The sequence below is a fragment of the Pantherophis guttatus genome, chromosome 3, assembly GCF_059756535.1.
Source record: "Pantherophis guttatus breed Tessera chromosome 3, ASM5975653v1, whole genome shotgun sequence".
Lineage (NCBI taxonomy): Eukaryota > Metazoa > Chordata > Lepidosauria > Squamata > Colubridae > Pantherophis > Pantherophis guttatus.
In genome coordinates, this window is record NC_142065.1 from 171,278,929 (window position 1) to 171,306,462 (window position 27,534).

At 34.5% G+C, this 27,534-nt stretch overlaps 1 protein-coding gene across 21 annotated transcripts in view; it reads right to left on the bottom strand.

The window, feature by feature from the left end:
• The window catches only part of CCDC178 (coiled-coil domain containing 178), a 134,005-nt gene that overhangs the window by 100,158 nt on the left and 6,313 nt on the right, over window positions 1-27,534 (bottom strand). For 7 of the 21 annotated variants that reach the window (XM_087890533.1, XM_087890529.1, XM_034429693.3 and 4 more), the window contains exons 1-7: window positions 19,929-20,444; window positions 12,872-12,952; window positions 11,609-11,748; window positions 9,134-9,168; window positions 7,302-7,393; window positions 5,582-5,776; window positions 3,342-3,562 (exon numbers count right to left, since the gene is read on the bottom strand). In XM_087890533.1, coding sequence (XP_087746659.1) covers window positions 3,342-3,562; window positions 5,582-5,776; window positions 7,302-7,393; window positions 9,134-9,168; window positions 11,609-11,748; window positions 12,872-12,929 — 741 coding nt within the window. In that variant the 5' untranslated portion in view covers window positions 12,930-12,952; window positions 19,929-20,444. Of the gene's footprint in view, window positions 1-3,341; window positions 3,563-5,581; window positions 5,777-7,301; window positions 7,394-9,133; window positions 9,169-11,608; window positions 11,749-12,871; window positions 12,953-16,240; window positions 16,306-19,928; window positions 20,445-27,534 lie in introns of those variants that run through there. The other 14 variants (XM_087890521.1, XM_034429694.3, XM_034429690.3 and 11 more) reach the window with 7 other exon arrangements.

The window sequence follows — 27,534 nt, forward strand, 5'->3', positions numbered from 1 at the left end:
ACATATAACAATAAATAAAACTAAAAACATCCAAATGTAAAAACCCCAACAACTAAAATCTCATAACAGATCAGGGAATTTGCTGAAAAAGCCATGTCTTCAGTTTGGCACGGAAAGCGCGGAGGTTGGGGGCCGTCCGAAGCCCGGTGGGTAATTCATTCCAGAGGGTCGGTGTGGCCACCGAGAACGCCCTCATCCTGGGGGCCACCAGCCGACATTGTCTGGCCGATGGCACTCGGGAGGAGGGCAGTTCTATGTGACCGCACTGGGCGGTGGGAGGCTGGTAGGAGGTGGTCCTGCAAGAACCCTGGGCCCATGCCTAAAATAAACCAACTTAGTTAAGGGAATAGAATAGAATAGAATTTTTTATTGGCCAAGTGTAACTGGACACACAAGGAATTTGTCTTGGTGCATATGCTCTCTGTGTAATAAAAGAAAAGATACGTTCATCAAGAATCATAAGGTACAACACAATGAATTATTTATTTATTTATTTATTTATTGGTTCGATTTATATGCCGCCCTTCTCCAGAGACTCAGGGCAGCTTACAATGCGTTAAGCAATAGCCTTCATACTTTTGTATATACCTGCTTAGTAGGGTTTTCGCCCCCCCCCCCAAGCAGTGTTCTTTTTTATACAAAGTCAGCTTATTGCCCCCACAATCCAGGTCCTCATTTTACCTACCTCGAAAGGATGGAAGACTGAGTCAACCTTGAGCCTGGTGAGATTTGAACTTGCAGTAATTGCAGGCAGCTGGTGTTACTTAACAGCACTTTAGTCTGCTGCGCCACCAAGGCTGTTACATTTAATTAAATCTACATAACATTGTACATGTATATATAAGGTTCTTTAGGAAACTGTGGACACAGATACAGTCACCCAGCTATTTTTCCAAAAAGAAGCTAGAATATTTCCCTTGGCCATAGAGAATAAAGATTATGATCCACTAAGCTAATACAGGTTGTCCTCAATTTACAACAATTCATTTAGAGACCATTCAAAGTTACAATGGCACTGAAAAAAGTGACTATTTTTCACACTTATGACCATTGAAGCATCCTCATGGTCATGTGATCAAAATTCAGACACATGGCAGCTGGTTCATCTTTATGATGATTACAGTGTCAATGGCCAGATTCACAATCATATTGCTAACTTAACAACTGCAGTGATTCACTGCCCTGTGTCAGGAAAGGTCACAAAATGAGGCATAATTCACTTAACAAATGTCTCGCTTAGCAACAGAAATTTTGGGCTCAATTGTGGTCATAAGTCAAGGACTATCTGTACAAAGAGTTTAAAAGAGTTAATTTATGCTAATCTACTGTAAAGAAATTACCCAACATCACATTTTTATTTCACTAACATATTGAGAATTTATTATCTTAGCGCATTTGTCTGGTAAGCACTAACTTCTTTTTATATTATTTTCTGTATCCCCAAATGCTTTTTTTCTGGAATCATGATTTGGAGATAAGAAATCAAATAAATAATCCAATCGCTACTATCCAAAATAATATATCTGAGTATAGCTGTAACATCAAACTTAAGAATTAAGAAATGTTTAACACTTTTAATTAATATTTTTCAAACCTTTTTGCGAATAGTAACAAACAATACTAGTGCTAAAACAGCACTCATGCAATAACATTGTCCAACAAATACCACTATCACTTATAGCATTTGCCAGATTTGTTGCATTTGCGTGATGACATTGAGATGCTCATGTTGTCATTTGTTCCCCTTTAACCTCTTCAAAGAGACTGATGGTATTATTACCAGTACATCAATTTCTTTTTTCTCTTACAGACATGACTGCTCAGAATCTTAGACATTTTCTATTTTTTCTTATTTATTTACCTATGTAATCTTTGCTATTTATTTTTCTCATACATTAAATATGGATATTTATGTAGATTACATGTTTCTTTTAACATATTGATGTTAAAAGAACATCATTTTAGCTTTGTGTGTGTGTGTGCGCGTATGTGAGAGAGAAAGAGAGAGGGAGGGAGAATGTTTGTGTATGTGAGTAAAGTACTAGTACAATCTTATTCAAATGGTAATCCAATTAGTATGTACTTTCCAAATTAAGTAAATCCCACCTAATGCTAGGAGACATAGTCCTAAATTATGTTTTATTTTGCTTTGAATGGAGCCATTTCATAACAGTAACGGTTTTTTAATAGGATGGAACTAATAACAATACAGCCAAAGCAACATTTTGTTCTAGAATTTTTCCAAAATACCAAAACTCAAGAATTCCATGGGTTCAGATTACAGACTGAACTTCAACCTTTAGGTTTAATATAGCCAGGTTTCTAATTTAGCTATGAGAATCTAATAATGATCCTCACCTTTATTAAATCACTATTTGCATTTATTTTTTATTTTATTTTTTATTTATTATTTTATTAGTCATATTTCTATGCCACCCACTCTCCGAGGACTCTGGGCGGCTTACACCAAAGACAGTATACTAAGTAGCATATTGCCCCCAACAATCTGGGTCCTCATTTTACCCACCTCGGAAGGATGGAAGGCTGAGTCAACCTTGAACGGGTGAGATTTGATCCGCTGATCTGCTGAACTAGCAGTCAGCTGAAGTAGCTGCAGTACTGCACTCTAACCACTGCGCCACCTCTGCTCATTATTTATTTGTTTGTTTCGCTGTGGTTGCCCATCTCACCACTGTGATTCTGGGCAGCAGAAAGAAAATTAAAACCAGAACATAACAAAACAACTCTATTAATTAAAAAAGAAATTACAAGCACAATTTCATGTGTAAAACAAAGGCTCCAATTTCTATAAGAAAGACATTACCGGTATATATCAAAGTCAAAGCTCGGTAAGAATCAAGATATAAAATCTACTGTTAACATTTTGATTTTTATAGGGGTTTATTTTTTTATAAGAAAATCATGATTGGATATAATCAATACTATTATATTTCTATTTTAATATTTAATTTCATATTAATACATTGACAAAATCAAACCTGTACACTGGTATAATAAAATTGCATTTTGACTTCATAAGACATTATATACTTATTCTCAAAAGAAAAGAATGGGCACTGTGCTATTTTTTCACATATCTTCATGTTTAGATATGTAGCCTTATTATTGGACATTATTATATGTCCATTATTATATGCATTATTATATGTATATTTTCTTTTATGTACACTGAGAGCATATACACCAAGACAAATTCCTTGTGTGTCCAATCACACTTGGCCAATAAAGAATTCTATTCTATTCTATGCTGGACACAGAAATTAAAATGCACATGGGATAAACAAAAAATAAAATATAATTAAAATATTGAACCCCCTTACCTCCTCAAATAATATTTTTACTTCTTTCATTGAATCATCTTCATGACATAGCTTTTCTTCCAGCAGAGGGCTGTATTTCTTCATAAAGTTTATCTGCTTCACGATCACTGAATTGGCTCCCTCTATTTTTGTCAGTTGGTTTAGGGCATCCTGTAATTGCTCATTTTTTTCTTCAAAATGCCACTGTAATTCTATTATATCTTGCAAACATTTCTCCCATTCTGCAAAATATAAAAGAAACTATTGCTTATAAGAAAATGATAACTATTGCTTTTAAGTTTAAATATGTAACAAGCTGCTAGATTCCAAAATATATGTATATTCCTCTTCAAAAGATAATTTTATATTATCCATCTATAAAACAATGCTGTAATTGCATTTTCTAAAGAAGAATAATGTCCATATTGCATAGTACTCTATGATACATTTTTTCAGCAGTACAAATAAATAAGAAGCCAAAGATCTGATTATTTTCTGTTTCAATTGGTTAACTTTTTTTCTGATATCATTATTAACACAGATATAAAATTTTGAACATTCTCCTAGTGAGTTAGTGAAGAAGTCTTACTTTGACCTAGCCATGCTCAATACTGTTTGACAAATTTCCAAACTCTTTTCTTGGGAGATGGTTATTGTAAAAGTGATGGCAATTCAACCATAGACAATTCAAAAGTATACAGATGATCTGAAACTTTTTCAGTAAGTATTCAGATTTTAGTTTTGAATTATGTGTTTATTGTGTTGTTACCTATGCAGAGTGTGTTACAGTAGGGATAGGAATATTAAAAATAAAAAAAGAAAGAAAGAAGCATAATCTTGTAAATCCATTAGACTGTTGTTTACTTAGTGTGCTTTTTTTGTGGTCAACCCTTCAACTAATCGTAAGAAAATGTCAATGGCCCCTATAGTTATAACTAAAGCAAAATGTCATATTAATTAAAAATGGGAATGTGCACAGTTGTTCACAGTATAACCATTCATTGCTTGTGACTTGTGATGAACTTGACAAGAGGGATATTAATACACTGTTATCAAATAGACTATAAAGAATATTAAGTTGCTAAATATGACATTTAAACAAAAGAGAATTTCTGAACAAACAGCAAGGAGGTAGATGAAGTAATGATGACCAATTAATGTTGATGAACAGAAAGGAATGTACTGTGTACATCTCAAATTTCCTTGGAAGCAAAAACAGCATTATGAAGAAATGGTTTGTACAAAAGTGTCACTTTAGTACCATATTCATATAAATTTAATACTCACTTATGCAATTTTACCATAATTAAAATTTGGGTATTTATAATATATTTTAATGGTAATTGGATTTATTTCATTAGTATTTTCAAAATTCTGCTACATATAATAAAACTCATGCGGGGTGCAAAAGAGATATCTTTAATCATGAAATAATCTATGAAAGGCTCGAGGAACTACTGTATATATGCTAGCAAACTACCTCAGAGTGAATTTGCAGTAATTTTTTTTTTTAATTACATTTTTTATTTAGGGACTTTGGCATACCAATCTAGCACAGTGTATAACTGGGCTCCCATATTTTCTGAGGTCAGAATATACACATTCCAATAACTCTTTTAGATTTGCTCAATGCTTGGAAAGAAGTCTACAAAGCCTTGTACACATTTTCGCACTATATGTGAGCATATTTATACATAAATATATTCCTTAAAGATTTTTGGAGATTATAATATTGACAGGATAATGTACAAAATACTATCAGTATCAACAGAAGAAATTATTTGTAGTTCAGAGCTGAACTGTGGGGTCTTTGGTGCTCTCTGATACTGGGTGGTTGTTTTGTAGATGTTTCATTACCAAACTAGGTGATGATCTAGCACTACTGATGATACTTAGTAATGAAGCATCTGCAATAAAACAACCAAGCTCAGAATGTTATCAGGATGTTGATTGTAAAGCAATAAGCAAATTTACCAGGGAATATTGACAATATCTTCCTGATGAATATACATGCTCACAATTTAATAAAACATATAATTCAAATAATAGCAGTATACTGAACTTTGATCTTTTGGATATCATAGATTTTTTTAATTCAGTGGCTGAAATAATTATCCTTATCTCCTTGGACTATTATTTCATCACAGTTATTTCAAATGCTCCCCAAAAACACATAAGGAATCTCGTATCTTTTTTTCTTCAGATGTTTTAAGATGGCACACAAATAAATTCTCTTTTTTAAACATAGCTATTTCTTTTACCTTCTTGAACAGCTTTGGGAAGCTGTTGTAATCTCCAAAATGACAGTTTATCTGAATTTAGGTATAGTTTTTTTCTATGTTGCTTCTCAAACTCTAAGGCTTCTTCAGCATCTTTACGCTCATTTTCTAATCGTGAAATTAACTCGATGACTTCTGCTACAACAGCAGAAGTTTTCTGCTTTAAAGACTGAATATCTTCAATTAAAAAACAAGTAGTATTATTGAATGTAATAGCACAATTTGCCAAAATGCACAATTTAAGTTTCATTTTAATGTTATTATGTAGCACAGTCCTAAAAAACTAATGCACAAAGTTTAAAACTCCTACACAAACTGTGTATGTAAATCTATATACAATTTAGATTTTTCATGTGCTATCCTACATGAGAAGTAATAACAATAACATCTTAAAACACCAAATCCTTTGAATATTCAGAATTAATATAATTGTCATTAGCAGTAGTCTAATCAGAATAAAAGTAAAACATTGCTGTGATTAGGACCTTCACTAACATGAGCTCATATGAGAACATTGCCCACTTCTACCATCACATAATTTGAATGAAAGGGCTTGGCAGCTTTCTTTCAGCCAGTCTGATTGATAGAAAATAGCAAAATGTGCCATTCACTTGGACAGTTTTAATTCAGAGGTGGTATTCAGCAGGTTCTGACCAGTTCTGGAGAACCGGTAGCGGAAATTTTGAGTAGTTTGGAGAACTGGTAAATACCACTTCTGATTGGCCCCGCCCCCATCCATTCTCTGCCTCCCGAGTCCCAGCTGATTGGGAGGAAATGGGGATTTTGCAGTTACCTTCCCCTGGAGTGGGGTGGGAATGGAGATTTTACAGTATGCTTCCCCTGCCACGCCCACCAAGCCATGCCATGCCACACCCACCAAGCCACGCCCACAGAACCAGTAGTAAAATTTTGAATCCTACCACTGGTTTAATTAAATATATGAAATTAAATATGAAACTATGAAGGTGGGATGGAGGTATTTTCCAGTAATTCCAGAAATGTTGCACATAGACTTCCCTTCTCTTAAGAAAAATACTGCCTGTCTCCAGATGTCTTGAATTCATGTAAGTGTTGCTAATTCCAATTCAAACAAATAGAAGTGAATTCCATCAATCATTCTTATGTGAACTATCTCTATCTTAAAGCAGTAAATCTTCAATGCAAGGTTTATTCTAAAATTTATGTAGAACAAAAAAAGATCTAAAAATAATTTTTAAAATATTCTTTTAAGAATTTCAAGCTTTAACATTCTGTTTTTTTAAAGTATTTATTTTCATCTCAGTCGTTTCAAAGACTGGAGGAGATAACAGGGTGTGTTGCAATCATTTGTAAAATGCTGCTGAAAATATGCAGAATAAAGTGTAGAAAAATGTGTAAACATTTAAAAAGCACTGTAGATACATAGATCTGAATCTAAAGTAATGATTTCAACTTCCACTTTCACTGGACATGATGAGGACATGATTCCTTCTCTCCTTGCAATTTCCTTTGCCTCCTTGATAGATGGGACTCGACACAGCATAGAATGCTAATCTTTTTCACTATTTTATTGGAAGTGTTTCAATATTTTAAAATCTAAATTGTAAACGGAATTATACTGCAGCTCTCAAACATTCCCATTATTTCATGGTTCTCTGGAAATAATTACAATTAAACATAATTAATATTAAGAGAAAGCAATTAAATACTTAACTAATATTACCTTTCCAGCGCAATGACTGTTTAGCCTTCACTTCAGTAGAGAATGATAAACAGATCTCTTCAGTTTCTTTGACAGTTTTAGCATCCAAATCCCTGGGAATATAGGTCAGCATTATAGTCTTGGATCTTCTTTCCTACATTGCATGTTACCACTATATTTTCTCCCTCCATCACTTTCGAAATGCTATTGGTTTAGCTTCCTAATTCTCCATTTTCATCTCAATCCAAAGAAGTAATGGGCAATATACTTACATTTTTGCTTATTTTAATGTAAAACATGTAATATCTGGCATACATAACAGTGAATAAACACCCTGAAGTCTCAGCCCTGAAGAGCAGTTGTAGGAATTGGGTATGCCTAGTTTACTAGGGGTGACATGATAGCAGTGTTCCAATATCTAAGGGGCTGCCACAAAGAAGAGGGGAGCAGCCTATTCTCCAAAGCGCCTAATGGCAGGACAAGAAGCAATGGATGGAAACTACTCAAAGAGAGAATCAACCTAGGACCAAGGATAAATTTTCTGACAGTTAGAACAATTAATCAGTGGAATGACTTGCCTCCAGAAGTTGTGGGTGCTTGACACTGGAGGTTTTTAAGAAGAAATTAGACAACCATTTGTCTGAAATGATAGTGTTTCCTGTCTGAGCAGGGGCTTGGACTAGACCTCCAAGGTCCCTTCCAACTCTGTTATTCTGTTAATTCTCAGTGTGCTAGAAAAAGAAAATTATTAAACACAGGTAGTCCTCAACTTACAATTACAACTGGAACCAGAATCTTGGTCATTGAGCAAAGCAGTTGTTAAATGATCTCCTGGGTCTTTAAGTGGACAGAGGAAAAGCTGCCTCCCTCTGAAATCTTCCTGGCAAGTGGACTTTTTGCTCTCAAAATGTCCCTGCAACCTGCTGAAGAATTCAGTTTCCCTCAGTGCATAGAGATGAAATCCTTTGATGAGCTGCAAGAATTGAGCTAAAATCTTCAGGATTTCTTTTCCATTCTTAAGAACACCAAGGTAGCTGTGCAGGGAGGGGAAATCCTTCAGTGGGCTACATGAACAGAGCTAAAATCTTCAGGATTCCTGGAATCTTTGATGGGCTGCAGGAATGGAGCTGAAATCCTGAAGAAGCAGCTCCCATCCATGCATGTCTCACAGAGTGACATTTATTTAGTTATCAAAATTTAGAGATCACCTGTCTCACAGACAGATGATCTCTAAATTTTGATAACTAAATAAATCTCCATGGGCTGCAGAGAAAGATACAAAATCCTCAAGATTTCAACCCTGTTCCTGAAGCCTGATGAAGGATTTCAGCTCCCCTCTGTCTTACCATCTTCTCTGCCATCTTCCCTAGTAACTTTCTGAGGAAGCCAGCAGAGAAGATTGCAAATAGCGATCACATAATCGCCGGGTAATTGGCAATTGGTCATAAATGTGAATCAGCTGCCAAGTGCCTGAAATGTAGTCATATGATCATGGCGGAGGAGGGAGCTACAACATTTTACAATGGCTGAAAGTTCTTTACAGGCCGTAAAGCACCCTTTCAAAGACTGTAACTTTAAATGGCCATTAATCAACTTGAGGACTACCTGCACACAAAAACTAGTAATAGTATTATAGTATATATATAATGAAATGAATTAAATTTTTATTAAAATCAATATTAGAACAAGGTTATTTTTTTTGGTCCTAATATCAGATTCTGACTTGGCCCAATTTTTCTGGTAATAGCATTTTAAGTTTAAATCATCAGAATGGTAATTGGCAGTATTTCTCTTTATATTTTAGTTAGAAGAGTGTTTATAATACTTATTGAATCAAAACATAATTTTCTTACCATGGAAGTTTTCCCAAGTTATATAAAATTTCATGCTGTGAACATAAATCAGATTTTCATTGAAACATTTCATTTTTTAGATTTTAGATTTTCCTGCATTATACCTAACCATAATACTTTTCCCTTTCAGGGTAGCAACATTATGTAAAGTGCAAGAAAAAATTAAGTACTTGTAAAATTAATGACAGAAATTAAGGAACAGAAAAAAAATAAAAGCTGACCTTCTAAGTTCCTTTCATATATTTGTTTTGCAATTCAAACTTAATTCATCATTTCTATTATCAAATTGTGGTCTAGTAGTTTAGGCACCAAGTTAGAAACCAGGATACTGTGAGCCTTAGGCATGAAAGCTGGCTGAGTGACTTTGGGCTAGTCATTCTTCTCAGCCCAACTCACAAAGCAGGACTGTTATTTTGGGGAAAACAGAAATAGTATTAGGTATGTTTGCACTTAAAAATAATAGATAGGATTTAATTTTTTTTTTAAATGGACTTCTTTTGTACTATCACTCACCTTTGCATTCATGCATTCATTTCATTTGCAACAGTCTTTAGCTTGACTGTTTACCACAAACAGTTCTTAAAATTCTCATTTCCACTGAACTTTATTTTTAAACTTTTCTTCATATATCTGACTCTCATTTTCATATAAAAAAGGCACATGTTCTTATGCGAAGACATTTTCACTTCTTTTGACAAACCTTCAGTTTTTACATCAGAGCAGTTTACTCATTGTCTTCTACTGGCATTTGCACATTCTAAAATTTTTCATTTCTCATTTTTAATAAAAATTCTACCAAAGATATACAAATTCACTTACTAAATCTAATTCTTCATAATTTATAACTTACAATCATTCAATTTTTCCTGTCGTTGTTATTGAAAGCAGTTTTGCTTCTTTTCAGAAACATTCTCTTCTCATATCATATACAACCAATTACCTTATCAGCAACTCCATGTTTTAAATTTGTTCAGTCATCTCATATTATTTCAATAAGAATACTGCTACACAACCACCCATTATGGACTAATTTATGCAGATTTACTCTAGCCTAATTTCCCCATATTTGCATTCACTCTTACTTTATAGAGGGGAACAATGTATTATTTTGATACATTTGATTTGAGCTCTTTTTTAGCTCTTTTTAGCTTCTTAGCTTTTAAGTGTAAATTGGGTTTTAATTGGATTGTTTTAAACTGTGGGCCAAAGCTGTATAATTCTTTTAATTGATTTTAAATTCTGTATTGGTATGTTTTTTATCCTTGGCTGTGCACCGCCCTGAGTACAATAGGAGAAGGGTGGTATATAAATTGAAATAATAATAATAATAATAATAATAATAATAATAATAATAATAATTTAGATTTTAAAAGTGCTTTACACACGTTTAAAAAATTGCACAGCTACTTCATAAGTAAAGCATGTCCCTATTTTAAAATTTGTTCAATTGTGTCATTTGCACCTTACCATTTTTCAAGAGTTCATTTATGTTGTTCCTTTTCATTGATCCTTTTCTTAGACATTAACATTTATAACATTCCTTTCACTTCTACCGTTTGACATGACATTTTCTTTCCTTAAATACTTTCCAATCATTCCTTTGCATTGTGTCCTATCAAACTGTTTCATTGTTTTATACCTAACGTCTATTTACTGTGCTGGAGGATCCTTCTTTATTATTCCCCACCTACTTTTAAAACATTATTTCCTTTTAACTAAAATTGCTCTGCTGATGTGGCTCCCATCTTCTGGAACATCATGCCCCCCTTGAGGTAAGATTCACACCCAACCTTTTGGCCTTCTGAAAAGCCTTTAAGACATGGCTGTATATGATGTATAATCTGACATATCTGCTGGGCACTGTATTGGATTTTGTTTTTGTCATAGTTATCAAGCTCTTAGTAGCCCAGTCAACTGAAGTAAAGATTCTCATAGCCTTCCCTAACAAGATTTATTGAAATAATTCAAATAAAACTGACCCAGATGGAAAGGGTGAGAGCAAAGTGTGCATAAGGAATGTCATCTACTCCATTGGCCACCTCCAAAATGCCATAATCTCATTGGGGCTCCAATATACAGTCTGTGTGACCATATAATTTATGAAGTATTAATATTTATCTTTAGAGCCTTACATGAGACCATGATATCTGATATCTACAAATGTCAGGCTATTTTTGAACATTCTCCTTTAAGTGATTCATTGACAGCAAAGAATGATGATGAAATTAGGCTTTTGAAAGCAGTGCTGTAGCTATGAATACTTCCAGGAAAACCTGAAATGTCCATATTCTGATACATTTATTTATATCATGCCTTAATTATTTCTGCAAATAATTCAAGGCGGTAAACATACTTAATATTCCTTCCTTTTCCTATTTTGCTGCAAAAAATATTTTAATTTCTCTATATATTCTGATGTCCACTGTCAATTTTTTTAATGGATATAGTAACTAAAACAATACAAATAAATATTACCTGCAGAAAAGATTCTTCCAATTTCACTTCTAAATCTTGTATTTGATTAATGGCTTTATTAACACACGCAGCTGGAGTATTTACAGCAGCACAACTACGTTGTTTGTTGGGAATGGCTATTGAAATATTTTCATTTATATCTAAAAAAAACCCAGAATAATTATACTTAAACATTGTTCATTATTGAATACAATTGTGACATCTACAGGTCAGATTAGATGGCTCTACATTTACAGATTCTGCTTGTATTGTTTATTCATAATGCTAAACTACAGCCACTTTTTTGGTTTCAGTGATGTGCAAACTCACTCATTACGGTTTAGCATTATGTGTAAAACTGTTTATTATTACTATTGTTTAACAAACTAAGTTGACTTAATATGTATGAATAAAGTCAATATAGATTTTTCTCCCTTAAATACACAACCCCATTTATCCCATGGCTAATTTCATAGAAATTGCCCCATGAAGGATTTTAGCCGTAAGCTCTTAACAATATTTATTTTATATATTTTTAAAAGTTTAATTCCACAGTCCAATACCTTTTTATCTTATGTATTAAATTTGTATGTCGCCCATCTCTACCAAGGAACTACCTTCTATAGCTAAAAGCAATTGAAGTTTAGGATTTGAATTAAGCTATGACATACAAGACAATAAAAACTTTCCTCCCCAAATCCGGTTTCCAATCTAAATGTGCATATTCATAAATGATGAATACTAGCTTTCCCCAACTTGAGGGTGGGGTTAGGGAATAGTTAGCAGTGATCAGACTGACTAACAAATTCTGTGAAGTCCACACATCCAAAGGGTACCCAGATTGTAAAGGCTATTATCATATATGCTAGTTAAGTATATTCATCCCAAAATTGGTCACTAATTAAAAGACAAAATTATAATTGCCAGGTTAATGCAAGCAACGGTGCTAAATTAACTAGGGAATAATGTCAATATCATTCATTTGCTGATCAATGTATTAACTACATCTGTTCACAAAATGCAATTTCTAATTTGTCCCTTCTGAAAGATTCCTTGATTTTCGCAGTTTGGTATGGAGGAATCCATTTAGTTAATGGGTTTTTTTTTATTGCCAGGCAGAGATTATAGAAAAAGTCAATAAACAGGGAAGCAGAATTAAAAATAATGATCTCAAAAGACAAATCCAAAAGAAAAATATACAAATGTATCAAAAGAAACTTTTTACAGTAAACATGTTTTAGGAAATGCCAAGTTATATAAATATAAAAAAAATAAAACAAATACCTTCTGTTTTTTTACAGTTTTCCTTGGAACAGGAAGAAAATAACTGTGCATCAGTCATTGTTATTCATAGCTTTTTGCAATCTAGTTTTTAAAAAGAAATAAAGATAAAAAATACAGAAATTCATACTGTGTCAATCATATTTATTCCATTAATGAAAAACCAGCAGCTCATAACCGGGTCTTGAATACTCCAGGGAGATTCAGCTATTTTTCCAGGTTGAAAAGTTGTTTTCAATGATCAAGTATACATGTTTTAGGAAAACAATGAGTTTCTTCAGGAATATTTATTGAGAGGATAGAGCAATCCCAACCTCCAGCCCAATGTTTTATTTCTGAGGTGGAAAATAATAATGTTGCTGTACCCCGAATTAAGGAATAAAGGGTTGTAAAAAAGGAGTTTTAGTGGGATTATTAATGAAGAAGAAATTCTAATTCTGAGCAGGAGATCCTTGCTCTGACAAGGGATCTTTTAATAGTCATTCGTGGGGAAAAGTATTTAATGCCATAGCAAAATGATTTTTATACCAAAACTGTGAAGAAAAATCACCAGTCACATTGAGGGTTCTTGGCCATTCCCCACTTAAAGAGCTTTGCCTTAGTTCTGGCACGTCCTGTCATGATTCCATTCAGGTAGCTCCATATTTTGGGGGGCAACTGCATTCCTGGAAGTGGTTTTCTTGGATCTGTGTGATTTATCTGATTGTGGTTAGTAAAATTCGCTCTTTTTAATCATCATTCTTCATCTACATTGTAAGACTGTGGTATGTTATCCCAAATTGGTTTCCTAGACTTAAGCCTGGTAAGAGGTAGAGAGTCTAATATTTTATATGTTGGAAGATCTCTAGGAGTCAATGTTTATTTCATACTACTCTCGGACTGTCTGTTGCTGTCACCTGAGATCAGGAGGGGCAATGTTAAAAAGAATATGGAACCATGAGAGCGGTATGGATTTAAGGGTTCCAGATATTATTCTTACTGTATCATTAAGGTGAATATCAATCTTGTTGTTATGAGAGTCAAATTTGTCCTTCCCAACACACACTTACCCAGGAATCAATATAGGTGTCTTCTGTAATTTTGACTTTATCTAGATCAAGGGTGTCAAACTGGCGGCTCGCAGGTTGAATGCATCATGCATAGGCCACTAGATTGATCAACTAGATTGATCAATATGGTAGGGGCAAAATTAAACTTTTCCCTCTTATTAGCATTAATAAAAGACAGAGGTGCTTCAGCTTTGTTTCCCTATCTCAACCCAGGGAATAAAAAGGTGTGTAGTTATGAGAGATGGATGTATACTTTGGTCCTAGTACTATTTACCACCAGCGGGTCTCAGTTGTATGATTGTGATCTTCAGAGCCCACTCCAATTCTTAACTGAAAAGGACAGTTTAGCTTTGAATCAATTTCACTGATATAAACTGGATTGAAAGAGACATTATTCCCCTTAGTTCAAGAGGACTATAGCACTTCCAAGCCATGGACTTAAAGTATGAAAATACATAGTAAAATTCATATTTGTAGTTTTAAAATCTATGATATTTTCAAAATCCTGTTTTATAGCTGAGCCTCAAGAAATGCATATATATTAATTGAGAGACAACTGTTTTATCAGTGCTTTCTTTTAACTTTTAAATTTTCAAAGCAAAACAATTTGTTTTATAACAGCTGTTAGAAAAAGTGAAAAGTACATTTTGCATTTTCTTTTTCCTTCCATTCAACTGCATCCGATTCTTGGAGGCTGCCTGGAGAAATCCCTGCAGTTTTCCTGGCAAAGGTTTTTCAAAAATGGTTTGCCATTGCCTCCTTCCTATGGCTGAGGGAAAGTGACTAGCCCAAGGTCTGACTTTAAGTGACTTTGTGCCTAAGTGGCAGGACTAGAATTCAGTCTCCTAGTTTTTAGCCTGATGCTTTAACCACTACACCAAACTTGTCTCAAAGTTTCTTTTATTAATTACAAAAAAAAAAAAAAAACCCACCCCAAAGATACAGTCATGTGAAAAAGAAAGTACACCCTCTTTGAGTTCTATGGTTTTATATATCAGGACATAGTAAAAATCATCTGGTCTTAGCAGTTCTTAAAATTAGGTAAATACAACCTCAGATGAACAACAACATATGACATATTACACTATGTCATCATTTATATTATAAAAAGAAAGCCAAAATGGAGAAGCCATGCGTGACAAACTAAGTACACCCTTACTGCTTCCATAGGTATGAAAACACTAAGTAGCAGCCAAGAGCTGCTAATCAAAAGCCCTTGTGACCCCTTATGATTCAATAGCTTGTAGAACTTACCTTTAGCAGCAATAAGGTGAAATAATCATTTTCTGTATGACTTTATCAGTCTCTCATGTCATTGTGGAGGAATTTTGGCCCATTCTTCTTTACATTGCTTCATTTCATTGAGGTTTGTGGGCAATTGTTTATGCAATTATCTTGAGATTCAGCCACAACATCTCAATCAGGTTGAGATCTGGACTTTGCCCGGGCCATTGTAATAACCTTTATTCTTTTCTTTTTCAGCCATTCTGTTGTAGACTTGCTGGTGTGCTTGAGGTCATTGTCCTGTTGCACAACCCAATGTCAGCTGAGCTTTAGCTGTCAGATGGATGGCCTCACATTTGACTCTAGAATACTTTGTTATACAAAGAAATTCTTGGCCGACTCAAAGCCTGCAAGGTGCCCAGCTCCTGTAGCTGCAAAGCAAGGTCAAATCATCACCCTGCCACCACTATGCTTCATGGTTGGTATGTTTGTACTGATATGCTTCTTTGGTTTTGCCAAACATGGCACTGTGTAATATGGTCAAACATTTCCACTTGTGTCTCATCTGTCCAAATGACAATGTTCTACAAGTCTTTTGATTTATTCAGATGCAACTTCACAAACCTAAGCTGTGCTGCTGTGTTCATTTTGGAGAGCAAAGACTTTCTCCTGGTAAACCTTCCAAATAAACCATACTTGTTCAGTCTTTTTCTAATTGTACTGTCATAAAATTTAACATTTAATGTGCTAACTGAGCCTGTAGAGTCTGAGATGCAACTCTTAAGATTTTTTGCAATTTCTCTGAGAATTGCATGGTCTGCCCTTGGGGTGAATTTGATGGGACATCTATTCCTGGGAAGATTGAAAGTGTCTTGAATATTTTCTACTTGTAAATAATCTTCCTCACTGTAGTATGGACTTTAAATTGTTTGGAAATGGCCTTATAATCCTTTGTAGATAGATGGGCAGCAACAATTGCTTCTCTAAGTTCACTGCTGATATCTTTCATCTTTGGAATTGTGTTAACACCCACCCACCCCAATGTTAGAGACCAGCAAACTCCTAAAACTCCAGCTTTTATAGAGGTAGTCATACTTACTGATGATCAATTAATCAAAGGCACTTGATTAGCAGCACTTGGCTGTTACCTAGCCTCTTCATACCTATGAAAGCAATAAGGGTATACTTAGTTTTTCATACATGGCTTTTCCATTTTGGCTTTTTGTAAAATAAATGATGACATGGTGTAATAAATGATAACATGGTGTAATATGCCATGCATTGTTGTCACTTGAGGTTGAATTTACCTACTTTTAAGAACTGCAAATTATAGAAGATTTTTACTATGTCTTGATACATAAAACCGTAGAACTCAAAGAGAGTGGACTTTTTCATCAATCGACATCTTCATCAATCGACATCTTCATCAATGACATGGACAAGAGGATAGATGGGGAATTCATCAAATTTGGCAGGAATAGCCAACACTCCAGAAGATAGGCTTAAGATACAGAAGGATCTTGACAGACTTGAACATTGGGTGCTATCTAACAAAATGAAATTCAATGGTGTAAAAAGTAAGATTCTACATTTAGCAAGAAAAACAAAATGCACAGGTATAGTATATGTGGTACCTTGCTCAATAGTAGTAACTGTGAGAGGGATCTTGGAGTCCTAATGGACAACCATTTCTAAGCCAACATAGTTCTAGGCTGTATAAACAGAGGGATAGAATCAAAATCATGTGAAGTGTTAATACCACTTTATAATGCCTTGGTAAGGCCACACTTAGAATATTTTGGTTGCCACGATGTAAAAAAGATGTTGAGACTCTAGAAAGAGTGCAGAGAAGAGCAACAAAGATGTTTAAGGGACTGGAGGCTAAAACATGAAGAACGGTGGCAGGAACTGAGTATGTCTAGTTTAATGAAAAGAAGGACTAAGGGAGACATGATAACAGTGTTCCAATATCACAAAGAAGAGGGAGTCAAGCTATTCGCCAACACACCTGAGGGTAGGACAAGAAGCAATGAGTGGAAACTAATCAAGGAGAGAAGCAACTTAGAACTAAGGAGAAATTTCCAGACAGTTAGAACAATTGATCAGTGGAACTACTTGCCTTCAGAAGTTGTGAATGCTCCAACACTGGAAGTTTTTAAGAAGATATTGGATAACCATTTGTCTGAAGTGGTATAGAGTTTCCTACCTAAGCAGGGGGTTGGACTAGAAGACCTCCAAAGTCCCTTCCAACTCTATTATTCTAAATGATTCTAAATGATTCACATGACTGTAGATGGCCCAAAATAGTTGATTTACAAAACAACTTTAGAACATTTAGAATTAACCAGAAGCAAAGTTATAAAAACACTTAAGATGAAATTGTTAACAAAGTAATCATGCTGTCGTTAAGAGTACTGTATTCCATCATATTACAATAATATGCTAGCTGCACTTAGAACAGATGGAGACATGCTTATATTCCTTCATTTCCATTTTGTCCTGTCCTCTACTTTTCCCTGCTGTAATCAGTTGGGGAAAGAATTCTAAATTCAACCAAGTGATTGGTTTGAATTCCTCCTGGATTGGAAGGATATTAAAAATGATTGGTATGCAGCACATCCATTTTTAAGGCTTTTCAAAAGTATATTCTGGCAATGAAGGCTAAGAGATATATGAAGTAACCATTTCAAATTATGTTCAGGTGGTGGTGCTGCTGTACAGTCCTAACAACAGTGTAATGCTGGTTTTATATATTCCTTCAGTTATTGTTTTTTCCACTGCATCTATCTTGCTCTAGGTTGCTTGACCTAGGGTCCTGATAGGAGCCTGCTATGTTGGGGGTGGCTGAGTAGAGAAGATCTCCATCCTAGACTACACATCATCTTAGTTTTTAGCTTTTCTATTTAATTCTTCTAATTTTAGTTATTTTGTAGTACTTTTTAACTTTTTATCATATTGTAAGCCACAATGAGTAACTGTATCAGTAAGAAAGAAATTTAATAAACAAATAAAGGCAATCTATCTTGAATTACTAAAGCTTTGTTCTATGACTACTCTTCTTGTTTACAGAAGAGCAGATTGACACTTTAATAAATTTGAACCTTTACCAAAACTTGTAGAGCAAACAGAAATCTATTAACCCACTGATCTGCTGTTTAAATATACTGATTAAACATCCATCCATGTTAGTTGGCCTAACCACACATATAAGCATACTATTCCTTTCTATAGACATATATACTGATTTGCACAGTGGACATATTTGTGTTTTGGATTTTGGTGCTTTTTAAATGACCAATCAGAAAATAAGCATCTCTTTTATCTTTATTTAAATGTAGCAGGTAAAATATTTCAGCATTTTATCAGAAAACAGGATTGTACTTACATTTAACAAAAGACAATAAATAAAAATAAAACATTCCTAAGAAAATATGATAAAACAGAGCATTTTAAAATGCATTTTCATCTTCTTAGAATATTTTAACCAAATGTTTTGCTTTTAATTAATTTAAACATTTTGCTTTAAATTATGTCAGTTTTTCATTATATTTTAACTATTTTATCCTCTATTTTTAAGCAACAAAACAAAAAAGTATATAAAATAATTTTGCTTAAGTATATTGTCTTTACTTCAGTATGTCTAATTACTTTAATTTTATACTTTCTGCCAATTAGGAATGTAGCAATGTGGGGTTTATTTCCAAACATATGGAACAATTAAACTAAGTTTCAATGTGCATTTACTATGGAAAGTAGAATATCTCAAAAGTGTTACAAATTAAAATGCCCTTTTTGCATCAATATGCTTGTTTTTTAAAAATGTGAATGTTTACAAACATGTTAAAATTTTAAAAAAATATATCTAGCAGACAAAATTACTATGGGCATATTTTTCATGCATATTTGGAAGACAATATAACCAATTATTCAAAGAAAAATGAAAAGCTGCAATGGGCAGTTAGGATATTGTAAAAATTAACCCGGACAGATGTGTAATATAGTACAAAATATCTGACAAGAGTTTCAAGTCCAATTCAATTTGATTTTGAAGGGTGATTTTTGACTTTTAAATATGCAACATTATGCATATATAACAATAATTCTCACCAGTTAGAAATCACTTTAATGAGATTAATGCAAATTTATAGTAAACTATTATGAAGTACGAAAACCTCCAATTTTGTAAAATAAAGGTACAGAGAACATTTGCTGTCATCCGCTTGCAATTGCTGGTTTTCCTCACAAAATCTAATCCCTTCATTCCCGCACTGCAGCCGCGATGCACGACCGAAAGCCTAGGCGTACTGAACAAACGTCGGTATATTTCTAACCTCCCAGTCGCGGCTGCCATTCTTATTGTTTTGACCATATTCTAATAATGCCTCTGATGACAAAATAAGGAGACAAGGAATTCGACCTATCGCGTTATGGAACCGTGATCCAAAAGGAACTCGACTCCGCCTCCCGGGAAGAAACGGTCAAATGGGTTTGTGTATCCTGGATGTCGGCCAATAGAGGAAACAAAACAGGAAATAGGGCGGAGCTCTAGGAGCGCAGCGCCCCTCCTCCAAGTCCCACCCAGCCGGGCTCCGGTTGGGAACACGTGCGGATTTCTCCTCATTTCCCGCCAAAACAGTCACGTGAGCAGCGCTCTCCAGTTCTGGTGATTCCCGGGCCCCTCCCCGTCCACCTCTACTAGCCAGGAGCCGGGTTCTAATCTTTGCCCTGCCTCAGGGTACCCGGCCCCCACGTCACCAGCTTCCTGCTTTTGCCCCGATGACACTCACCGGCCACGATTCGCTTTTGGCGTTTGTACTTGTAGGCTCGGCCTTGCCATCCCCTTCTTTCGGCTGCCCGCGTTGCGTGCTCTAGTCTGGAGTTCGTTATTCCTGTCTCCATGACAACAACGGCTGCACGCTTCAAAGAAGCTTGTGCCGCCCCGCAGCAACACTCCTCCTGGCCCCCCCGCCGCCGCCGTTAGCACAACTCCAGCCTGGGATGGGCGGGCGGCGGGAGACTCGGCAGCGGTCCTTGCCGTTTCTCTGCTCGAAGCGATCGTGGACCAGGAAGGGCGGGGTGTTTCCTAGCGCTGTCATTCGGCGAAGTTTTAAAATAATGGGAGTTTTCGGATTTTCATAATCTGAATATCTCTCCCGATTATCCTCACTGATTTTTTTTAAAGAATCGTAGAGCCCCCTCCCCGTTTTTTTAAAAAAATGTAGATTTTATAATATAAATCAACCTTCCTCAACTTCTTCTCTTTGCTTCCAAATACGTTGGAACTGGAATTCTTAGAATCCAGTGTCCACATACCTATCGGTATATACATTTCATTAGATGCATACTTTTATGCAAAGATGTACAGTATAAATAATAATAACAGCTTTATTTGGTACATGAAACAAAACAACATGCAAAACTGCACAATATATTATTTCGACATTTCATTCAGCAGCTGCTGAATGAAATGTATTTTGTGTTGATGTGTTGGCTCCACTATAAGAAGGTAAAACTCCTTGGTGTGGCAAATGAGTTTATATTTGTATTCTACTCATCCTTTCAACTATTTTCTTTTTCAAGCAGATTAAACAATTGGCATTTTGCAGCACAAGTTCTTACTTTCTGCTAAATACAGATGTATCCCCTGCTGCTGTCCCCATGCAACTGGTATTTGGAGGCACACTGCCTACACTCCAGAAGTAACATTGAGCCTTCAAAATTAATTGCCCTAGATCAAGCCTCTGAATTTATCATTTCCCCTGTTAAAGCCATCTGAGTTAGTGCCTATCTCCATGTTTGTGATATTTACAATATCATAGCTCAAGCTAATCAGCACTTTGCATGAGAAAATCCCAACTCTGTATGTCTAGTCTACATATCAAAAATGTTTGCGCATAGCTACAAACACCATATTTTTTTTGCTACTTCTTCAGCAATGTCTGACCAACATTTGTCAAAAAGCAGTGTTGCAGCATGGCAAATGCACAAGGAATTATTAAGCCTAATTATAGTAATTAAAATAATTTCTATAATACAACCTTATCTAAACAAATTTTAAAATCCTGTCCTAGTCAATGTTACATTATCACACTCACTATCCTATCTAATTAAAAATTTAAATGTAATCACCAGCCAATAAATAGCCTTATTCCTTCCTACCTTAAAGGAAAAAGCATAGATCAAAAATTTGGATAAGGCTAGCTAAAAGAAATAATCTTGATCGAATTCATCCCTGCTCCAAACAATTAAAGTTCTTTTGCTGTCTATAAAGCAACTGGGCCCATCTTCTCACATGAAATAAAGATTAAAAAGTAAAAAAGAGAAAATAACCATTGCAAACTACTTTTCTTCACCACTCTTCTTCATAAATCTCAAATCCTCAAAATCTTGCTGCCTGATAGAACCATTTTTAGAAATTATAGTTTTATATTTATAAATCAAAATAGCGCACGATATTTAACAAAATTCTTAACAGATTGTTAATAAATTATTTAAAATTAAACTAACAATATGCTTTCTGTATTTATTACTATATACCATAGTACTGATTATTTGTTCAAATATTAAATAATTTACTAAATATTTTAGTCTAGTAGAAAAAAAATAAAATGTGTATAAAATTCCTACATATGCACCTACTCATCCACCCGTACATTATTTATACCCTCACACATATACTCACACAAACTTTATAAGAACTAGAATTCGAGCATCTCCCCTTCAGTTATAAAAAGCTTTCTTCACTCAAACCTGTTCCTCATACCAGCTGTAAGAATGGCGTGCATTTAGCTGCTGCCAGGTAATTTCCAAAAATCATAACAAATTATATAGGACAGAAACACAATCCATTTTCATTACAACAGCTGCCATCTACTCAAGCCATTTTGCACATATATGATCGGTTACTTAAGTACTCATTCTCTCAGGTGCAGAAAAATTGGCACATAGGCATATATGGCATACTAGTATGCTGTGCAAAATTTAAAATTACATAAAATTGCTAATTGAAATTCTTCATATTGGCTCAACAGATGGCATACAATAAGATTGTCTATTTGGAGATACAAGTATTGAAACATAACTGTCAGAATAGTTTTCAGTAATCTGATAGCAAATCTAGAGTCTTAAAAGGACTAATAAATTCAAAAGCAAATAAAGTACATTGTGTCAGTAATACACTTTCTAAAAACAATATTCCACTGTAGAAAAAAACATAGGAATAGTGACATTTACACTAAGAAAATAGCTATAATAACCTACATCTGGCATTTGGATTCCATAAATTTGCATTTATCATCGTGGCATTTTTGATGTTATATGAATATCACATGTTGTTATAATCTGCTCTTCATCAAGAGAGGAAAAAAGATATCTTCATTTACGATCCACACATATCTAAATGAAGCAGAGCTAGACAGAAAACTCAATGTAGAATAATTGCTCGATAGAAAAGGTGTATAATTTTATTTATTTATACTTCATATTTCTTAACTGCCTATCTTCCTTGAAGAGGGGCTCTGGGTGGTGTACAGTATCATCAATAAAATTAAATATTAATATGTTTCTTCTATAATATTTTCCAGTTACAGCTATTCTATCATGCTTCCCACTACCAATCTGGGTCAATTAGGTATTGATAAATAATAAAACAGCTTGTAAAAATGTTTCAGGGGAAAATAGACTTTTGTTACAGATAATATTAATAAAATTTCAAATGTCAATCTATTTTCTTTTTCCAGATACAAGATAATGATACAATCAAAAACTGTTTTATTCATGTCCTATCAAGAGATATATTGAATTTTATTGCATTCTATATGATACATATTTTCTCAATTTCATATAGGTATTGTTTTGCAAATGTCAAAACCCAAAACCTTCTACCTTATCTTGAACTCTGTGATTGTTGAGGGAAGGACAATTTGGAGTAAAGAAACATATTTGTGCAGGAAATATAAATTTTATTTTCCCCCAAAAGCCTTTCTTTGCTCTAAAATGCATCATCCCAAATTGTTTCTCTAAAAAAACCCAAACACCTTGTCAGGACTTAAATGTGTCTATTGGGGAGTACTTTAGTACCCACAAGGCAGTTTACTGAATACTGTAATAAATACTAGTATATGGAATAAAGGGGGTTTAGATATACGAAAAACATTAGCAAATCACAGAAGATCAGTTATTTCACTAAAAAATAACTTTTTTATTAGACACTGATATTCATAATCATTGGCTAAGCCTTCATAGGCAATATGTATCCTGCTTTACTAGAAAAGTATGATTTTACCATGATCACAAGAACCTTGAAATATTCTATGTACTGAAAATATACTGGGAATAAATTATAGTGGTTAATATATTATCACTCTAATCATTAGTGCAGTATAATTAGTGCAGCTTGTTCTTATGAAGATACCAGGCAGGCACAAATAGTTAGGAGTAACAATATGCAATATGCATAATAAATAATTTTTCAGGTGGCAGGCATTTTTAATGGAGAATTACCAGACAAAAAAATGCCTAAGCACTCCTAATTTAACTTTTGAAAATATCCTTGTCAAATTCAGATGAGGAAAAACTCAGCTAGAAAGAAAATGGATTTAGTAGCCTTCCCTGTATGTGACACTCCACCATATTTTTTTTAAAAAAATTATTCTATCTTTAATTTTTTTTTATAAATAAGACAGTGAATATGTCTAATACTTATTCCTCTTCCTATTTTCCCCACAACAACCACTCTGTGAGGTGTGAATTGGGCTGAGAGTGATTAGTCCAAAGTCATTCAACCAGCTTTCATGCCTAAGGCACAACTAGAACTCACAATCTCCTGGTTTCTAGTCTGCCTTAACCATTAGACCAAACTGTTACATTTTAGTATCCATGCAATGGATGACTAGACGTTTTATTACAATTATACATAGTGCAAAACCATAGTGCAAATCTGCAGGTTTTAAATATTTGCATTAACTGAAGAACAGATTCTTGCAAATTTCACATGGCAGAATATAATTTAGCATCCAATAAGTTAAAGAAAGACAATAGTAAAAAAGACAACTAATTTTCAGTTACAGCTCTAATCAGTACCAATATTTAATCCTATTTGTTATTTAATGGACATTTCATCTTTTGTCCACTGAATGAAAGTTTATTGATAGCCTTGTGCTTAAAACTATTCCAAAATGGTTAATGCATGTAATTTTACCACAATTTTTAACCTCCTGGGGAATGAAGGTAAGTTAAGGACTTATCAGTATGATGGCCATGTCACTGATACCCACTTGTACAGTTGTTGCAACAGGCACTTGATTGTTGATTTTCTCTTAGTGTTTTATTCTAAATTTAACAATAACATGATAATCTGTATCTGCTATTAACTTTCTGGTTTCAATTGGCTTACCTTCTCTGATGTCATAAAAAAATTTCCAAGCCTTATCCCAGAGCACCTTAGTACTTCAAGGAAATCTTAGAATATGAATGTCAAAATCTGTGACCAGTCTATGTGAAATTGAACCCCCTCAACTATGTCAGTACTCCATGAGTTTTTGAAATATGCTGTGTTAGTACAGATCAGCTCAGTGATCTTGGAACATTTCGATGAAAACAGATAGACAACATGCTGTGCCTATCTATATATATGGTGGGTTTAAGCAATGCATCAGTATTTCAGATATATAATCTTAAAATTCATAAATGAACATGAGCAGTAAGCAGAATAAAATGGTTATAAATATTGTATCAGTATAATACAGATTTTGTACTATCATGAAAAATATCCCATTTTCTAATACTTTTTTCAATATGATTGTTTTTCCTAGTATATTGAATACTTGTTCATGTTGCAAACATGTTATATCTTTCCTTGAGAGTTAAGATATATTTAAGAGTGAGAGAGAGAGAGAGAGATTGTTTTTTTTAAACTTTTTTTTAAAAAGTCTAAAAACTGGATTTGAAAAGTAGACATGCTGATTTATTGTTTTATTTTTAAAAAGTGAATCTTAGCTACATATACATACGCACACACACACACATTCCTTATATTCATATCTATTATTTCAATCATGTTCTATAGGGCCAGAACAATTAATAAATGGTTACTGACACAAAAGCAATCACTGGCAGGTGTAAAATTGGATGAAAATATCAAAGCTGGAAGGGATACCATTTCTCCAGTTGAACCAGTCCCTACTCTGTTGCTACCTGCCCAGGGCCTTTGAGACACGCGGGAGAATTAGGTCTGCCTTTTTACCCCATGAAACTGATGGGAGAAGTTATAAGTGTAAAATGTTTATAGGACAATGTATAAAATGTACAAAATTAATATTATGATTGTTAGGAAATATAGTGTAAATAAAAGAGAAAGGGACAAAAAGAAAATTAATAGTATATAGAGAATTGGGGGAAAATGTAAATATTAGAAGATGACCGTTACGAAACAGTTGTAAAAAGGGAAGATATATTATGTGTTTTGTGTTTGTGTTTGTTATATTGTGTTGTGTTATAAATAAAAAACAATTAAAGAAACTGATGGCACGGATGAAGATAGTATGAGACAAAAGGCCTCCTACATGTTTATAACGGAAACCTCCTGCACACTATTTTTAACCTTATTTAGTTAAATAGTGAGAACTAATTATCTCAAATAGTCCTTATCAGTCTTTGGCAAGTATGTGGACTGATTTTGCTGTGTTTTCAACCAATTTATGAAATGCTTATTTTCACATTTTTTATTTAAGCTCTTTAACTCAGTTTTAGTTTTAGCAGCTAAAGGCAAAACCACAGTCCATTCACAATGAATATTACTAAGACAGTATTTATGGTATACAGATTTTTCTTAGTATCTCTTTAGAATAATTTTCCCAATCTAGGAAATCTGCACAAGTGTGAACTTCAGCTTTTTCAGAATTACTAGGTTAGCTAGGGAATTCTGAGATTAGAGAAGACAGGAAATTTCTGGATAATATAGAAGAATGTCTGCAAATGAATACAGAAAGTATTCTGTAGAAAGCATGTAACTTAGACCAAGACACAATGCATGTCCCTAGAACTGAGCAATCAATTTCAGATCCTGAGAAAATGACTTCCAGACTTCTGGTGTTCACCTAGCATTCTAGGGATGGGAAGGGGAGAAACCTGGGCTGCTACAACAGTAAGGCATCCAATGGTGCTCCTAAGAGAAAAGGATGGGTGGCTTGCTGCTGAAAGGAACAGAATCAGCTGTCTACATACAATGTGAAGAGAAGTTTGTTGCCTCCTATATGCTAAGGTTAAGATGTATAGAGAGGCTGATACAACAAATAAAATCTGTCGATCACTATTCCTTTCTTTTATGTTGGAAAGGAGGAGTCTGGAAAGAGCCTGGAAACATATTGAAGGATTACAAGAAGCTAGGTAGGAAGGCAAAATAGTTTGGTGTTTTTATCCATATTTCCATCTCAACTCAAGGACATTACTCAAGGAAAGAATCAAAAAATTATGGAGGTGAACTACTGGTTCAAGGGATAGTATTAATAGGGAAACTGCTGTACACCACTCACTCACACACGTAACAGTGGTTTGTTTGTTTGTTTGTTTATTTATTTATTTAATTATATTTCTATACCACCTTTCTCCCGTAGGACTCAAGGCGGTGTACAGTCAAGAAAAAATATAGATACACAAACATCATAAAATTGCTAATTAAAATTATTATTATAACAGTTTGGCCCAATTAAATAAGCTAATAATAAGTTAATAAGTTTAGTAAGCTTATTAATATTCCCCAGCAATTCTCTTCACCAAAAATCCAGCACTGCCCCAATTAAGTCCAGCCAAAGGCAGACCAATGCTAGTCCACAAAGCAATGGCCAATGAGTCCACAAGACACTTGAAAGTTTCCCAAACAAGACAAATCCCCCAGGAAAAATTAAATCCACAACACACAAGTATTCATGAGGCAAGAAAAGTCCAGAGTTCACAAGGTATGATCTAAAGTGAAGGCAGGAATCATAACCAGGAAACACGCAGCTAGGAAATGAACATGTACTCTGCATTGTCTCCATCTGTCTGCTGTGCTAAATAGACAGCTTCTGGTGCAGTCCAAGAGGAATGAGACTGTCTCTTTACAAGTAATCAAGCTGACCTTCACTGCCAGTCTTTTCTCTGCCCTACCTGTTCTCAGATCAGGTGCAGAAGGTAGTTTCTCCTCATCACTAACCAGCTGAAGCTGTGTGCTTTCTGCATCTGAAGCCTCAGGGTTGTCCTGCTGCAGCTGTGCTTCAGCCAAATCACTCTCAGCCAGCTATCTGGAGCCATTGACTAATTCCCCTTCTGATATGCCTAGGACTGGTTCATCTTCTGAACTGTCTGGGGGAGTCACCACAAAAACTTTGGATTCCTGGATTGTGGTCTATACTATAC